Source organism: Talpa occidentalis, unplaced genomic scaffold (genome assembly GCF_014898055.3).
Source record: "Talpa occidentalis isolate TD23 unplaced genomic scaffold, MPIMG_talOcc4v2.1 talOcc4.2, whole genome shotgun sequence".
Classification (NCBI taxonomy): domain Eukaryota; kingdom Metazoa; phylum Chordata; class Mammalia; order Eulipotyphla; family Talpidae; genus Talpa; species Talpa occidentalis.
The window spans coordinates 88,877,629-88,896,918 of NW_023602073.1; the positions used below are offsets into that span (position 1 = coordinate 88,877,629).

At 35.6% G+C, this 19,290-nt stretch overlaps 1 protein-coding gene across 6 annotated transcripts in view; it reads right to left on the reverse strand.

Annotated features, from left to right (window-relative positions):
* The window catches only part of HMGN3 (high mobility group nucleosomal binding domain 3), a 30,377-nt gene that overhangs the window by 7,960 nt on the left and 3,127 nt on the right, over positions 1–19,290 (reverse strand). For 5 of the 6 annotated variants that reach the window (XM_054698974.1, XM_037519993.2, XM_037519994.2 and 2 more), the window contains exon 2: positions 3,081–3,131. In XM_054698974.1, coding sequence (XP_054554949.1) covers positions 3,081–3,131 — 51 coding nt within the window. Of the gene's footprint in view, positions 1–3,080; positions 3,132–4,739; positions 4,862–19,290 lie in introns of those variants that run through there. The other variant, XM_054698973.1, reaches the window with a different exon arrangement.

Below are 19,290 nucleotides of genomic sequence, written 5' to 3' on the forward strand. Positions count from 1 at the left end.
GTCTGTCACTGTTCTGTACAGGTGCTGGGCACAATGGAATTTACTCTGCAAGCATTTACAGATTAACTGATATTTATTGAGATGGAGAAAATTCTGGTGAAGGCTACTCTGAGATGTGAATCTTTTACTTTATTCTGGATGCAAAAGCAACATGGAAATTTTTCTATTTATCTTTTAAAGATTTATTTATTCATGCATAGTAGAACTGGGGTACAGGCCAGAGGTGCAGGGTGTGAGAGGATTTACCGGAGACAGAGTAGGGAAAAGAACAGGCAGACTGACTGAAATACACTGCTGAGGGGAGTAGCGGACAAGACAGGAGAGGTCTGCTGCGCCATGTGGGTAGCTCCCTGGCCGGTTGGGGATCGAACTTGTGCTGCAGAGGCTGCGGATAGCTTCACAATGCTGTGCTTAACCCCTTGTGCCACCAGGGAGGCCCAACATGGAAATTTAATCCCACTATAATAAAGTTCTCAGGAGTAGCTAGATTCAAGTAGAACCATTGTATATTGCCAAATGTTTGAAATAGGGGCCATTCCACTGGAAATTGGAGGTATATTTATTTTTGTGAGATAACTCAGTGCTCGGAGCCTGCTCATGTATGCCTCCAATCAAAGCCCAAAAGTCAAACTGCTTTTAATTTCCAAAAACAAATGAGGAACTAAATAGAAATTACCATCTTTGCAAAACTGTTAAGTGGGAAAAGATGTACATCAGAGCCTTGCATGGGGAATGAAGACAGAGAAAAAGTGCTGAGTAAACAGATTTTTATGATTACCACAAAAGGAACATGAAGACAGAAGATTCTGAATCAGAAGATTTAGATTTCTTTCCTGCTTCTGTAATTTGCAAGTTGTGACACCTGGGGAAAATCATGTATTTCTCTGAGACCTTGTTTGATCTAGTAAAAATGGGAATAATTATAATATCTTCCTGTTTCAAAATAGCACTGTTCTGACATCCACTTATCTCCTTTCTGTGCTTTATTTTTCTTTGTAGCAAATATCCAATTATTTTATTTTAATCTCTCTCAGTCTCTGCTAAATGGGAGCTCTGTGAAGGCATGGATTTTTACCTTTTTGATTCTCTGCGGAATGTGTGGGCCTAAGACAGAGCTTAGTGAATTACAGGCACTCGTGACATTACTGTTGAGGAGTGAATCTGTTCTTCCTTAATTTTAGGGATATGGAAAGTTATGGACGTGAAAGGACTTTGTAAGCTGCAAGTGTAATGATCATAATGCAATATTTGTTATTTATTGCCCAAGTATTATACTCTGGGCCTTGCCCTTCAAATATGGCAATGGAAGATTTTCAAAACAGAATCCCACTGTAGTTTCAAGGCTGTGCATACTCAATGACATACTAGAAAGTTCAGTCAATTCAGTGGGGAAAAAAAAAATCAATACACTGTCTGACAGTTTTTACTCTAAATCAACAGCTAATTGACTGAACTTTTCAATTTTCAAACAATTGTGTTGATGTCCTGAAGATAAAGCATATGTTTTAATCTGGTCTTGGCATAAGTGACAGGCAAAGTGTCTTGTCTAGGAAAGGTACTTTTTTTGGTCAGCAATTATACATATATTATAAAATATTTAAAATTAAAAATATAAAACTAGGGCCTCCCCTGGTGGCGCAGCGGTTGAGCGCTGGGCTGCGAGGTTGCCCGCAGCCTCTGCAGTGCCAGTTCGTTCCCAGGCCGCCAGGTCCCACAAAATAAACAAACAAACAAATAAAAATATATATAAAACTAAAAATTCTGGGCTAAAATAAATTAACAAATAACAGTTTTATGCAAAAACATTTTACATATATTTTAACCAGTTTGATTGCTTTTAGTATAGGACTGTAAAGGACTGTTTTCACAATTCAAGATCTACCTTGCAATGGTTTCTAAGTTTTTTGACTGAGAGATCAATATAAGACCCTAAAGAAAAACCTAAATATGGTGAAATTTAAAAACATTAAGGTTTGTTATACTTAGTCAACTGATTTACAAAGTAGAATTTGCCATTTTTAAGAAAATTCAAGTGTTTACCCTTTTTTTGGTTGGTTCCACTATTTGGTTAGTGATTTGACTTTGGACGACAAATTGCTAGACACTGATGCTGAGTAAATGAGTGTTGAGAACTTGGTTACAAGCATTTTTGCTTGTTTTGCTTTTTAAATTATTTTTTTAATAGAGTCTGTTAAAGATGCTCCATTTGGGAGAATGAATTTCCTTGTACAAAGCTGGTGTAGGGGTTTTGCTATCATGATAAATTCATCTGCAATATTAACCACAGCATGAATCACCCTATCAAAGAATCTTTAATTAAATATTGTTTTTGTATCTCATGAACACTTTTAATTTATGAGTTCAAGGGTAAGAGCTTCAGTTTTTTTTCACTCACTCTAAAGCTCAGTGCAAAAATGAATGGTTGTCATCACAATTACCAACTCATTTCTACTTTTGGTCTCCTTTTAAAAATTCATATTACCACAAGGGATCACATGCAAACATCTCTTCCAAGTTCCTAGTTTTTTGGAGATTTGTATTTTCATACAGAGCTTCTTTGAATTATTGTCTAATTGATTATTTCCAATCTTATGAATTTTCCTGATAAAATTTTTTTTCATATTTTGACATTTTGTATATCCTTCTATACTTTCTGACTTTAGAGATGACGCCTTTTAGGAGCATTCAGAGAATAAAAAAGTAATTTATAATTTATTCACTGAAGCAGAGAATTTATTAAATCATTGGTCTTTAATTTCTTGGCTGTGAAAGGCAGGTTTTGTTCTACTTGATGAGTTTATCTATTACTAGCTTACTCTTTACCCAGGAGAAATTCTCAGTATCCACTTTAATAGAAAGCAGGACCAACAGATAGAAACATAAACATAGTAAGTGAAAATGCCTCATCAGTGTACTCCACTGAAATACACCTTGGCCAACCAAGACCACACAGTGAAACTTTTATCTCTGGTTTTTATAACCCCAACAACCTTGTTTAGACTAGTATTCATTCATATGCCGTCACAACAATATTAACAATTCCAGTTAAAATAAACTCAGGACATCAAAGGTGTACTTACCTCCTGTTTAGTTACTTTGGATCCATCTTTGCCCTCTGCATTCTCTGGAGACTAGAGAGAAAGTAAAAAACAGTATATTGTATTTAAACTAGAAAACACATTACAAGGAGATTTTAAAAAAAAGTTATTTCATTTCTATGGACCATAAAAGTGAACACTCAACCCACTGTGTGGGCTATATTTTGAGGAAAAGTTACTGAGTATGATCTTCACACACACACACACACACACACACACACAAACACACACACACAGCATTTATCTGCATAACTGCCCCAGTTATGTTTTTTTTTAATTTTATTTATTTATATAAACACTGGGTACAGTCAGAAGCGTGGGAGGGTGAGAGAATTCACCAGAGCCAGAGGGGGAGCAGAGCAGGCAGAAGGACCGAAGCACACTGCTGAGGGGAGCAGCGGGTGGCAGGAGAGGTCTGCGCCCCATGAGGGACCCTCCTCCGGTGGCCGGGGAGCAGCCGGGGATCGAACCGGCGCTGCAGAGGCTGCGGGCAGCTATGCAACCCAGCGCTCAACCGCTGCGCCACCGGGGAGGCCCTGCCCCAGTTTTAAAACAGATGCAAAAACTGAAATTAAACTCTGTTCACAATGTACATTTAACCTAAGCAATTATCACTGATTTTAGCTAATTCCACCACTGGTTAAAGAACAGGGACCCAGCAGCATAGCTCAGTTACTGTTTCAGTTAAGGCGAGGGCAGATGCTGAGAAAGTCCAAGCCAGGCACAAAAGAGCATTTTCATCCCATCCTCGCCCAGCTTTGATTTCCAGCCCACTTCCTGCTCTGGCTTGACAAATTCATCATGGATTACTATTTTTTCATTATCAACTCCAGCATCCCTACCCTGCTCCCTGCCTCACAGGATGGCCAAGCACCCTGCCACCCCAGTTGATTTATTTTCTGATTTTGATACATCTCCTGAGGCAGCACCTGCCCCTTCTTGTAGAGCTCAAACCTGACCCCTTTACAGGCTGCATATAGCTGTGAGGAAAATATATTTAGATTTATGCTACACACCATATGTCCCAATATATGTTTATTTGCTAAAGACTTAAAAAATAAGATTAAAAAATTACTTAGAAAAGGAAACTAATACTTTTTTAAACTATAAAAATCTGGGACGTGAATATCTAATCTTTATAATACAAATGGTCAGAACATATGACTAGAAATCCTATAAGAAAAAATACAAATATTAAACCAACAGGTAACATAATGGTTGGCTTAGCAAAATTAAGCAGCTATGTGTTAATGCCTCATATGACAAAATAAAAAATGTAAAAGATCATAAAATCCACACTTTGGTGGGCTGATAACTTAATACAGTATTTTGAAAGAACCACCTGGCAATATGCAAGAAACATGAGAATATCCATATTCATTCCAATTTTGGAACTAGGACTCAAAGAAAGAAACTCTTTGTAAAAATAAAGTTTTATTTGTACTATTTCCAATGTGGAATAACAACACAATTCAAATGATCAGTAAATTATAGAGATATTTTACCTCAATTTAAAGAAAAATGTTTATGTAACTATTAAGGCAAAGGGATTTTAAAAGCAAAGGGATTTTAAAAAGCTTGGTTATAGGAATATATGGAAATCCAAATCAAGTAATTGAAACTTTGATTATAAAATAATACTTTAAACATAGGTCGTCAGGATATAAAGCTTTGGGGAAGACGAAAGCTTTTCTTGAAGACAAAGATACAGTAAACCTCTTCTCCCCTGAGTCCACCTGTTACCCACAGCCTAATCAGTTCACCTCTCTTCAGAATCTCTGTTTTATGGTGTTCTTTCCATTATGGTTCCCTACTCCATGGAATTCTCTATCTTAAAGGGAAAAGTTTCTCTTTCTTGTTCCCATTTCCTACATAGGAATGTCTGGTTCACGAATTATTGTCAGTCAGCTAAGTTGGAGACACAAATCTTAGAAAGTCTAAGCATAGGAAGATAATGCTTAGGTGGACCACTTGGCTTTGCTCACATCCACAAGCTCCATAGTTCTGGTGATCCTCTGCTATCAAGGAGTGCTGGGCCTTCATTCATACCTGTAAGGTCACCTGGTAAGATTTCAGTGGACATACTCACTACCTTAACTGATAGGCACTGAAGAAGAAGCACATAGCTATTGCTGATGCCAATGACATTTTAAAAAATTACAAAGCAATGTTAATGACATTCTCTTCGTGAATAATTTTTTATTGAATTAATGTTGCATTATAGCACCATATAAGTTTCAGGTAATGACATTATGTTCAATATTATTCTATGTCACGGACTAGTGACAGACAATGTGAGGGAGAGATCACTCTCTAAACACTGACCTAATGATGCTTGTATTGAATATAAATTATTGGAACAGAGGAACTTGGAAAGACACTACATAAAAAAAGCAGGTAGAACTGGAAATGCTAATGCTTTCAGTTGATTGAACATAAGAGACTCTGGATATGAAGAGCTAAAATTCTAGGCAAAGCTGACTTTCAAGCAATCTCTCCACAAGGGCTTTCTATTAATAAGCATGTGACAAATTTACAGTCAGGAACAGCCTGACCCATCTTTATTCTGGGAGCAGTTTGGTACGGTAGCATGAATGTAAGTCTGGACACCAGCCTGAATCTTAGCTCTAGAGAGACGTGTGCTATGGGGCAGTGACTTGATCACAATGGCAAAATCTCTTCATCCATGAATGATAGATGATAATGACATCTAACTCAAAGGGTCAAACCAGATTTTGGAGAGAGCATTTCAGATGTCAGGGAGAGCATATGAATTGTTGCACAGAGGCTATGCAACGAGAGATCTATTAATGAGTTTTGAATTATCAAATACAAAATTGTATTCAACAGAATTTAAATGTTGAGCACATTCCTTTACATTGAGTTTTCCTGTAAACTGGTCACTTGTTTTTATTGCAGAGTGACACGTGTACTATTTTGGAAAGACCTCCCATTATGGGATGTCTTATCACATAGTCTGTGCATCATTAGCACATAATCATGAGGCTGGAGAGAGCAAGGAGGGCATGGTATGAAGGGCGTATGAGAAGTCCCAATATTTCTGTCCTAAGGGATGTGAGGAGTAAAAATAAAGAAAATAGGGCCTCCCCGGTGGCGCAGCAATTGAGCGCTGGGTTGCTAAGCTGCCCGCAGCCTCTGCGGTGCCGGTTCAATCCCCGGCCGCTCCAGCTACGGAAGGAGGGTCCCACATGGAGTGCAGCCCTCTCCTGCCCCCCACTGCTCCTCTCAGCAGTGTACTTGGTCCTTCTGCCTGCTCTGCTCCCTGCTCTGGCTCTGGTGAATTCTCTCACCCTCCCGCGCTTCTGATTGTACCCAGTGCTTGTATAAATAAATAAATAAAAATAAATCTTTAAAAAAAAATAAAGAAAGAAAAATAAAGAAAATATAGGGAAAGAGAGTTGGGAACACACATACATGATTTCAGATGTACTTCAATCTCCCAGTGGGCTAATGGGAAGGATAAGGTAAGATGGGATGCAGGAAATTCCAAGACAGAGGGGTTTTTGTCCCCAAGGCAGGGCAGGTGTCCACTAATCCAGTGTGAACTCAGATGGTCAAGAGGGTAAAGAATAATAATCAAACAAAAAGGTCTCATTCACACAGCTGAGGCTCTGTCAGCACCAAATAGCAAGGGAACTGAGTTAAAGGCCCACAGAGAAATGGGGGTAATAAATATGCAAGGTGACTAGGTGGAGGGCACAGTGAGCATTCTGCAGCACCATTGAGAGCTAATTTGAGGGTCAGTCAACAGGCAGGTGGATCACTGAACACCTAGTGACCTGATGGAGACAGAGAATAGACTAAGAGTCTGAATTTTGGGGGAAAAATCAACAGGTATTTGACATTTTTAAAATTTAAATTCTAAAAGCAAAAGTAAGCTCACTGAAATTAAAAAAAAAACTCAAAACATAAATTCTAGACCATGGACAGTAGAAGAAATGATGAATTGTCACAGACATACGGGAAATTAGCCCAGAATGCAACAAAGAGTGTTAAAGAGATGAATAATATGAAAGAGAGGTTAGGAGACATGGTGGTTAACTGAGCCACTCTACGTATATCTAACATATATTTCAGAAGCAGAGAGCAGAGGTACCAGTAGGAAGGTAAAGACATAATGGTTGAGAAATTCCCCAAAATGAAGACCCGAGTCTTCAGACTGAAAGTTCACACTAAGGAACAAACTGGAGACAAAATAAAGCAAATATATATAGTAAGAAATACTGTAATAAAACTGCAGAACAGCAAGGAAATGAGGAAAATCTTAAAAGTTACCAGAATTAAAAGACAGGTTATCTACAAAGTAGTACTTACCATAGCCACAAATGTAAGAAATTATGGAATAACGTTAAAGGAGTTGAGGAAAACTATCTATCTCGAATCCCGTACCCAGTTTTTATTTAAGAGGAAGGCAAAAATAAAGGCATTTCAGAATGCAAATACTAAGAGAGCTTACCACCAACAGTCTTTCTTTAACAAGGACCTACTCTAAAGGATCAAACTCAGCAATAAGAGAAATGAATTGGTTGAGCGCCGGGCTGGGAAGCTGCCCGCAGCCTCTGCAGCACCGGTTCAATCCCAGGCCACCAGCGAGGGTACCACATGGTGCACAGACCCTTCCTGCCACACCCCACTGCTCCCCTCAGCAGTGTACTTCGTCAGTCTGCCTGTTCTGTTCCCTGCTCTGGCTCTGGTGAATTCTCTCAACCACCCACGCTTCTGACTGTACCGAGTGCTTGTATGAATAAATAAATAAATCTTAAAAATATATATAGGAAAATCTAATTTAATTATTATCTGTAGATAGTATCTATTTTTTTGTGTTTAAAAGTTTCAACAGAGGGCCTCCCTGGTGGCGCAAGGAGTTAAGATGCAACCTATGAATCAATCAGCATCCACTGCAGCACGAGTTCGATCCCCAGCCAGGGAAATACCCACATGGCACAGCAGACCTCTCCTGTCTTGCCCACTGCTCCCCTCAGCAGTGTATTTCAGTCAATCCGTCTGTCCCTGGTGATTCCTCTCACTGTCGCCCCCCCCCACACCTCTGGCCTGTACCCCAGTTCTTGTATGCATAAATAAATCTTAAAAAAAAAAGTTTCAACAGACAGTTTAGAGCAGTGCTGTTCTACAGAAATAGAATAGGTAATTTTAGATTTTCTAACAGCCACATTAAAAAAGTAAAAAGAAGGTATAAGTTAAATTAATTCTAATAATATACTTTAACTGAACAATAATTAAAATGTTTTCCTTTCAACATATAATTAATATACACATTTTTGACATATTTCACAAACTTTTTGTACAAAATCTTTAAAATCTGGCATGTATTTTACATATCTCCATTCAAATGTTAAATTTTCACCAGGAATACTTGCTTTATTTAGAATTCATAAGAGATATAGTGGTTTCACATGTCTTGGTTGTTCCAAGCATACTTAAAACTCTCTAGTAACTGAATCTAATACAAGTTTTTAAATTTAACTTGATTCAAATTTAGTAAATAAAAAATTCAGCTCATGTTTTAAAAAGGGCTTAATATGCTCATGCAGCTAGTGGCCACCACACTAGACTAGACAATAACCAGCAAAACAAGATGAGAATAGGATGAACAGATCAGAAGCTGAAGCATGCTAGGGTCCTGGTCTTATTCTGAAGATGATACAAATACACAATAATTTTAGATTGTATTAAAATAAAAATTTAAAGATGTCCATTAAAAACTGCAAGAAAGGACAGGATCTATAAATTTCCAAATCAGGAGGAAGAGAATAAAGCAAATTTTCCCAATAAATGGATGGGAAGAAAACAGCAAAGAAAAACACATGATAAATAGTCATTATTTGAAATGAAGTGAGATGACAATAAGTCATTAAAAAAAGTCCAAATATATTAGTAATCATCATACGTCTAAACAATTGATAACCATTACAATGGCAAGTGACAGAACAAAATCCATGTCTGTCATTTCACTTTTACAAATTTTAAAACATGCACAAATCAAAATATATAACAGACATCATAAAAGTATAAAACCATAAACTGATGATGATGGTTACGCATAGGGAGCCTGACTAAGGTAGGGAACCAAGAAAATGTTAGAAGGGAAATTTATTTTATTTTATGAAATAAAATTTTATTTTATGAAAAAATATCAGAAACAAAATCATAAAATACAAATTTGTGAATTCTGATTAGTGAGTAAGTATGAATTATTATTTTCTGGATTTTTCTACGGAATTGTTTCTAAATAGAAATATTACCAATATTGGGGGAAGGGCGACACCCCCCCCCACACACACACACAAAGACTAGAAGCAAATTTGCTGCATTAAATCCAGTTTAACAATGTTACATCTATTTTCTAACACATGACTTGGTCTACTCATGTAGAAATACAGAAAATGCTGTATAAAAATATGATTCATACTCTGCCTCTCCCTTTTCTGTTCAAGACATATAATCCATAATCGCTTTACTTGTGCTGATATACAGGAACTGGAGTTGGGCAAGCTAGAAGCCAAAGTCCCACAAACACTGACTGAGAACTCTGTCTAGAGCTAGTGTGGGAGGCGAGCCGGGCAGAGGGAGCGTGGATTCCTCAGCAGCTGACCGACTGTCCTAATCCCATTCTTTCTTTCACAAAAATGCATCCTGCATGGGAGGGCACAAAAAATGTACTGAAGGGACCTGACTGTGTCTTCCCTCAGACTAACTTGGGGCCAGGAGCCCTCATCAGGAAACCAAGAAAAAACAGTTGAAATCTCTATTCCATAGATCACCCAAAAATGGTCAAATTTATTTACCCAATTGCCGAGTTTCTCTTTTAACAAGTGGCAGCTGTCATCTTATAATGGGGGCCCTGTGGGATGTCATGAGCTCAATTATCTCCCCAAAACTCAGGAAGATAGGGGAGACAGGAAAAATCCTAGCTCCCTGCAACACTTACTTGGGAATAGCCTAGATGGCACTGGGCCTGTGGATTTGTCACTGCAGAGAAAGATATGGAAGGGGTAGGGTGCAGGGGGCTGGGTAGTGTAAGGCTGATGTCTCCCTGACGTCATGCTTCTCAGCCACACCACAGAATAAGCAGAGTGCTCAGGATTCTAATCAACCAGTGCTGGACCTTAAAGTTATGAAAAGTCTTTACTGCTAAGTGTAGGTAGGCACTGAAAATTTTACTTCTAAGATTTTAAGTGTCCAGGGCTACTGGTTTAGAACATAAGCAAATTAGTTGAGATCCTAGGATATGTATGAATTTCAAGTAACCATTTGCCAGAAAATATAGAACAAATACAGTCTCAACTTCTGGGTTAACCACGCAAACGTAGGAAAGCCAAGGGAGGATATAACACTGCAAATAAATAAATAATCGCTACTTTTAACCTGGAGAATGTATTACTTTAATTTTTCTCTAATTAGCTGGTCAGTATTTAAAAATTTGTTTTCATTATTTAAAATTTCTTTTAAAATTAATTTACATTTTCTGTTATAAACCCAAAGCTGAAGAAAAGAAAGAAGTCCTATAGTGAACTGGTTAGCAAAGAAATGCCATTCAAGGGATGAAAAATCCAAATAACCCACCTAGAGAAAGACTTAAATGTGTCTACAACTAGCTCTATCACTCTTCTAAAATCATCACATATCTCAACCACTTGATTAATACAATGTTAATTGCCCCCATAAATGGGAGCACTGCCCATGAAATTCTTAGAAGGTTTTTCAAATATCCCTTGTGACACATGAACAAACGCTGAAAATTTTATTCAAAGCCACAAGGTTCACTGTTTGACATTAGTGTGACTGTTTTTTACTTATTCTCTAGGTGTATGTTTGGGATCCTTCAGTACTGCATTTTTAAAAAAATATTCTTAAAAATTTAATATTTAGAATTAAGAGATTATATCCAGAGGTTTAATGTCAAACTGATATTAAATTTCCTTGCTACCTCCTTTTCTGTGTCTATTAATTTAGTCAAGTTTTATAAGCCCAAATTGCATAATTAAGGTAATTTCTGGCTAGTACTTCTTCCCAAAATATTTTGCTGTCCAAGATAAAAGAAATTGAGTAAGAACTCTGCTTTAAAGCATTCTGAATAAATTGAGATACACAGAACTTTCTCTGAGGGACACTTTTAGGGAAAATATCTCACATTGTACTCAGATAAAAAAGATAAATGAAGTGAAGAAAAAGTCATGTTCAATAAGATGAGTGAAATTGTATTAGCATAAATATACATAATTAAGTGGTGCATATCTTTAATATGAAATAATTAAAATATTTTACACATTTATTTGGTCTGAGTTGTAACTTTTTCCTTGTCTAGTAGTTTTTTTTACTTGGATGGGATTATGAAGTACCTGGCTGAGGTCAAAAACATGAATTCCAGTGTGACTCATACCTCGTGTCCCTGAGTCTGAGTTTCTTCAGCATAAAACTAAAGGATGGCCCTGAAGATCTCACTGATCTGACTTACATAGCTGCTTGTATACTTATTAATTACATAATAGAAGTGTCATGTGTATATTATAGGGATGCCGGGTACTGGATCTTGGAAAAGGACAAGAGAAGGGACTCAGAGGAGAAATAATATTAATGATGATGATGCTCTAAATGATTTAATCCTCACCACAATCCTGTGAAGTCAGTAAAATAGCATCATTTCCATCTACAAATGAGGAATTGAGACCAGAGAGATAAGTAACTCGCCCACGATTATGTAGCTGGTAGAATTCTGATTATCAGAATTCACATTGCTTAACGATGACACCACTCTAAGGGATTTGAGTTAGCTTTCCTAACTTCAAAACTCATTGCAGATCTGTAATGCTGAACAGCTAAGTATTTGCTGTCTAGTTTGGGAGATATTTCAATTTGCAGTCCAAGACAAGAGGCAAATCATGTATGGGATGTTTCCTATTTCCCCTCATTCGTGAGCTTCTTGATATAACAATAAACATTTCCCATTAAAATACTGTATGCTGAGTTACACATACACAGATAGGTCTTTTTATCTCACTACTAAAACTAAAGATAAGATACCAACTCACTTCTATCTTTTTTAATAGCATTTTACATTTTTTTAAAAATATACTTTCATATTGTTATTATATTTGACCCTCTCCATAGCACAGAAATATCCTGGGGAAGTCTTAGTAGTTCCATTTTACAGATAAAGAATAGAAGTTCAGAGAGGTCTAGCGACTATCCCCTGGTAATGAGCAGCAGAGTCCACACTAGACTCACGACTTCAAACTTCTATAACCAGGTCTAAAGAGATGTTGCAGGGTGGTTACTTTATTTTCATATTTGACCAGACATTTAATTCCAGAAAACAGTTATAAAATTCCTTGAATTTTTGTAAAACTAGTGTATCTTTTACATTTACATACATAACTTGAAGGCTTTATAAGTAGTGGACTTGAGTGTGATTTGTATGTGACCGCTGAAGTTAAACATTGTAATTAAGAAAAATGCATAGAAAAATAATGAGATATAGATGGAAAGACTACAGTTTTAAAAGCATGTATTAGGTAGAATGGTAATGGAACTTGAGAGGGTATCTTCACAGTTTCATCACCACCTCAAGTCTTTGGTATGTTTCTCACATACCCTATAGTTACTCTTCATGACTTCCCACAAAGTAGAACTTAAATAATTCTATCTAGCATTGTACAAAACCACAACTTTTACTTAAAAAGAAAGAGAAAAATAAGAAAACCAACACCTCTCAGGGTAAATTTTGTATTTATCTTTGTATGGGGTTAAGATAATCAAGTTAGAATTTTAAAATAATATCACTTTGTACCTTTAAAATAATTTTTGTAATTTTTTGCATTATTTTTTATTGAGATAACATTGGCTTGGAATATTGTATATGATTCAGAGGTATAGGTTCATACCTCAACTGATGATGTTACCGTATCACGCCAACTACCAAAGCACCCAATTTTTGTAATTAATCAGTCAACTGATAAGCCAGAACACTGAAATAAAAATCCATCCAATTCTAGGTGAACTAGATTTCCCAACCTATGAGGCTTTTATTTTTATTTAATGAGTTCCCCAGACAAAAGCACCTGCTCATTTTTAAAATCCAGTGTCTAAGTAAATAGTGGCTCAATAATTACATTAAAATCTCTAAATATTTGTATAAGATGCAAGTGCATCTTATACATACATTATATGTACTGTAGGAGAGTATGTGTATTAATCTATATTCAACAAGTGAAAACAGATACTATATCTTAGAAATAGTGAATCCAACATTTAAAGGTAGAATATGAAAAAAACAAGAAGTCTTAACCTGTCAATATTTAAAGATATCAATAATACTTGTGTGAGGAAATTTTGTATGCATGTGCATGTGAACACACACACCCATGCCTTGTATGTGACTCTGCAGTCTACTCATTACATGAAGTACCCAGAAGACTTCATGATAATGTGCCTCTTCAGGAGGCAAAGGCCTGGGGCCTGAGGCCTGCCTTAGGGCACTGTCATAGATAATAACAACTCCTTGGGTAACTCACTATGACCGTACCTAGAAGCAAGAATATCGATCTGTATCTTAATAAATATAACATTTTAAACAAATGAAGAGTCACATATTTTTATAACTCTTGATTCTTTGTTGTTTCATCACTGAGCATCTAAGTTTATTTTATTTTATTTTTTTAAGATTTATTTTATTTATACAAGAGCCAGGGTACAGGCTAGATGTGAGGGAGGGTGAGAGGATTCACCAGAGACAGAATAGGGAACAGAACAGGCAGACTGACGAAATACACTGCTGAGGGGAGCAGTGGGCAAAACAGGAGAGGTCTTGAGCATCTAAGTTTAAATGACACTATATAAGGGTCTTAGAAATAAACATATGGGAAGTATTATTGTGCAATGGTTAAGATTCTGAGTAGGAGGACTGATTAGAATCCTGATTCTACTACTTTCTAGCTGTGTGACCCTGGAAAAATTCCTTACTATCATTAAGTGCCAATATTCTCACTGTGCAAGAGAAAGCCACAGGGTTCAGTGGTTAAGAGCACAGATGTTGGAGTCAGCTGCCAAAACTAAAATCCCAGCTCGGCCATTCCCTATCATGGGGACTTCCTAGAAAATAGTAGCTTACAGTGAGGTAGTAAGGATTTTAGTTTATTAATCTCAAGTGTTTATAACAGTGTTTGAGTCATAGGAAGTCACCTAAGTGTTATTTACTGTGGCTGTTAATATCATTATCTGTGAGATGAGGATAGTATGATGTGACTGTTGTGAAGATAAATGAAATAGTATGAAACTACACCTTAATACTTCCCAGGTTTATTTCTAATAACTACATATTTTTATTTAAACTAAAATGCCCAATGAATATAAAGCACATATACCTGGTACATCCAGGCATTCAATAAATAGTAGCAATTTTAAAATTTGATAATAAACACATTTATATGTTAACTTACTGATGTAAGTTTCTCTTAAAATAATAAATTTTGGAAGCAATTTTGAAAATTAAAGGAGCTTTATTTCTCTACTTTCAAAAAGGCATAATATTTATTTTATTTGTAACTGAATATGCATTTTGCCTTGGGCAATGTAAATGGCCCTGGTCCTGGACATATCTACAAGATACCAGACTAATAAACACCTAAGCCAGAAACTAGTGTGATTCGATGGAACTCTAAGAAAACAGTGAAATATGCAATAAATAAGCAGCCTATGAAAAAGGAATTCACCATTTTTATTTGGTTTGCTATCTTTAATATGATTTTTAAATTCCTCAGGAGACTAACATCATATTTCAAGATACTAGGTACTGTGAAGGCAGACAGATTAAATGGTGTTTATTTGTTATCAAATCAAATTGTACCCTGCAGGAAAGTGGAATATATTTAACTTTGGTGTAAACAAAAGAAGTGTTTTAGGGGTAAAATATGAGAAAAAAGGCTCACTTGATAACTGATTTGCCAAGGGAATTTTAATGTTATATGGAGATATTTTTAAACATTTTTTTTTAAGTAAGAAAGTTCAACCATGTAAAATTCACCAGTTTCAAGCTTACTTCTTTCGAAACACAATTGTTATTTAGTTGTTGAAAACCTACTCCCATAATTGCAGTTAACCAGACATGCAGGGTGAGATCTGCTTGCCCCCTATCCACTGCATGTGCTGTTTCTCCTCCTACAAAATGGAAACTTGGTGCTTATTATCAGTCTATTATTTTACTGCAGTTCTCTTAAGAGTTAAAAATATCATCAGAACAACAATGGACATTCATTGACTGTTTTACACATACCAGGCACTGTGCTAAGTACTTTGCATTTCCCATCTCATTTAATTCCCCCACAACCCAATGAGATAAAATACAATTTTACACCAGTTTTACAGATGATGAAACTCAGTCTTGGAACTTTAGTATCTAAATCATATAGCCTATATCATATAGCCAATAAACATAAGTTAGAACCGCACTGGAGTATCTCACCAATAAGTATACACAAAAGTTAAATTTACTATGCTTTTCCTTGAAAATCATTTATTCAAGTTTAATAAGTAGTTACACGATCTGTGATAGGTGCTATGGGGGAAAGGTCAGAGGCACCAAAGACTTCATGGTCAAGTCAAATGAGGAGGATTACAAAGTTAGTACAAAATTAGGTAAGCAATCAAATAACTTGTGCCTATTTCAAAGCATGGTGTGAGACGAGCACCTTTAAAACACAAGAGGGTGGTTAGAAGAGACAGAGAGCCAGCAGTCACTGTCTCTACTGCTGGAGGAGGGAGCTACTGCACACAATCTAATCTCAACTGTTGTAACAGGCCTTGTATTTAACTTCCTTATTCTTCAAAGAAAGCAACACTTCACAGACAGACCAATGACAGATCACCTTTAGTAACAAACTAGCCAAGATATTCTCTTCAACCTTTTAACCAAACTTTTGTCTCGTGTTTTATCTTTGGATATGCAGTCTGGCCAAATCTTTGGATGTTCATAACTTGTACCTTTTCTTGCAGTTCAATATTAATTTCCATGTATTATAAATAGTTGTATAAGTATACTACCTACCCCATCAAACTGAACGATCCTTAAAAATAAGGTTATTTAGTCATTTGCCTCAAAAAGTTTTGGAAAAAAACAGTAATTCTTCACTTAGTTTCCCGACATGATGGTACCTTACATAAAAGTGATGATCAATATATGTTTAATCTGAAGTGGATGAATAAATATAATGTATGACTCTGTCATTTTGTAGCCTTACTCAAATATAGATTCCATGTCAATATCAACTCAATTAAACTCAGCAAGTACTTATGGATGACATACTACATATTCAGACTGGAAAACTCACTATGGCTAAGAAGGCGATTATCCCCAAATTGATTTATAGATTCAATTCAATCTCTACCAAAATCATGGTAGGCATTTTTGTAGAAATTTACAAGCTCTTTCTAAAATTTTAGGTAAATGTAAAGACTGTAATAGCCAAAACAATTTTGAAAAAGAACAAAGTGGAAGATTAATTAATACTACCAGATTCCAGGTCTTCCCATAGAACCATAGTAATCAAATCAGTGTGACAGGTGTAAAGATAGGGATATAGATGAGGAACCATAACACAGAACCCAGATATAAAGCTTTATATTTATGGTAAACTGATTTTTGACAAAGGTGACTAGATAATTCAATGAAGAAAAGATAGTCCTTTCAACAAGTGGTGCCTGGACAACTGGATGTCCACAACCAAAAAAAAAAAAAAGAAGAAGAATTTAAACCCTATCCCACACTGTATTAAAAAATAACTCAAAATGGATCATATACCTATATAAAAGAGCCAAAACTATAAAACTTCTAGCAGAAAATATTTGTGACTAGGTTAGAAAAAGATTTACTAGATATAGATTTCATCAAAATTAAAAACTTCTGTTCTTTAAAAGAAATTATCAGGACTTTTTTTTTAAGTCACGACTGGAAGAAAATATCTGCAAATCAACTATTTCATAAAGGACTTGTCTCCTAAATATATAAAGAAGTGTTATAATGGTCCAATTGAAAAATGGCAAAAAAATGAATAGACATTGCACCTAAGATGTACATTATGCTAGTAAGCATAGTGGGGAATGTAACGTTGTATATACAGGAATTGATTTATAATGATACACACCTGAAATTTATATAATGCTATAATGAATGTTACTTCAATAAAGAATTTTAAAAAATTAAAGGTCATCATTATTAGTTACTATGGAAATGTAAGTTATAATTAGCTAAAAAGTCTGTAAGAAAAATAAAAAACTGAAAATAGCAGGTATGAGCAAGGATGTGGAAAAACTGGAACTCTTATGCACCGAGGGTTCTATCACTTCAGAAAAGTTTGGAAGTTTCTTAAATTGTTAAATATAGATTTCCATTCTATATTTAGTTCTAGCCTTAAGGATTTTCCCAAGAGAATGGAAAATAAATCCACGAAAAGATATATGTAAATATTCATTTACATATTATGGCATTACTTATAATATCTCCAAAGTGAAAGGATTCAAATATTCATCATCTTGTGAAGGGATATAAAAAGTGGTGTGACATGAAACACAATTACTGGATGAAAAGAAAAGAATGAAGTACTGATAGCTACTACCACATACATGGGCCTCAGAAACATTATGCTGAGTGAAAAGACACCAGACACAAAAGACTGTATGTACTTGGTTTCATTCCTTATCTATAAAATTTCCAGAAAATTTCTATAAAAGTTCCAAATCTATAGAGGCAGAAAGCAGATCAGAGGTTTCCTAAGACTGAGGTGGGAGTAGGGATTGGCTGTAAACAACATGAGGGACCTTTTAGGAGTAATGGAAATGGTTTGAAACTGGGGTAAGGTAATGTTACATGACTCTATAAATTTATTTAAAATCACCAATGTATATACTTTGACTAGATTGATAGAATTTATGGTTAAGTAGATCAGACCTCAATAAAGGTATTTTTTAAGGAAACTATGTTCTTATCCACACTGTTTGAGAATGCTGCAGTTTCAGACTGGGCAGTGATATCAATCTTTTTTTAACCAGATTGGTTTAAAAATATCATAGCTCATTATTCTTAATAATATAAACTTTTCTTATTTCTGGTAAAACTAAATACTTTCATCTACTTGAAATTTTCTTATAAGATTACATATCTTACAATACACATCTTTTCCATAAAAACGTAAGATTCATTATCTTTTTAAAACAACAGCACTTTTTTAGTGTTATATAGTACAATATTTCCCCTAGTTTTTACATGCTTTTAAATTTTATGACCAGTAGTGTTTTTAAAAAATATAACTGAAGTATTCATTTTCATGTCATCAATTTATCTGTATTTTCTTTGTAATGTCTATCTTTGGTGCTATAACAAGTGATAGTCTTTTGAAAGATTAATCAGAAAAACTGAGTATTGTTAGTTAAGATCCCCTGTACCACACCAGGATCTAATAGGCCTTTCTATTTTAAGGAAACACAAAATCTGGTCTAAGATTTCAAAGCTAGAAGCAGACAACTTTTCCTCTTTAAACCTTTAAGTGGGATGAGACACTGTTTATAATCCCAATCTATGGAAAACTACCTCTTCAAAGAATTTCTGATGTGATAGGCTAGACATTTTCAATAGTTCTAGTAAAGAGGAACTGGAAAATTTTTTTTAAAGGATGTGAAAATGTGTTTGCTATTGCTAATCATGCCAAGACTATGACTTCAGGCCTCACAGGCTGATGCCTTTTCGTAGATCAGGTCACCACGGAGCAACGTGACCAGTACAGGCATCCCTGGGTGTGGCCACAGCAGTCTAGAACTGTCACTCATCGACCCACCACCACGTGCGTCCAGGAATATTACCATTTTTGCTGCTATTCTACTCACAGTTTAAGGGTAGTGATCAATTACCCATGCATTATATAAGAAATATAGGAATTCAACTTTATTTAAGTCCCACAAATTCAGAGATTTAATGCTGATTGAAGAAGTTCTCACTATTGAGTGCTGGACTGCTTTAAAAAAAATTACTACAACTGTTACAAAAAAAAATAATTTGGTTTAAAGTAGGTATGACTGTCTCTCACACAATAAAACTCAGATATGACTAAAAATGTCATAATCATGTTTTATAAATAACATGGATATTATAGCTCTTACTGTATAT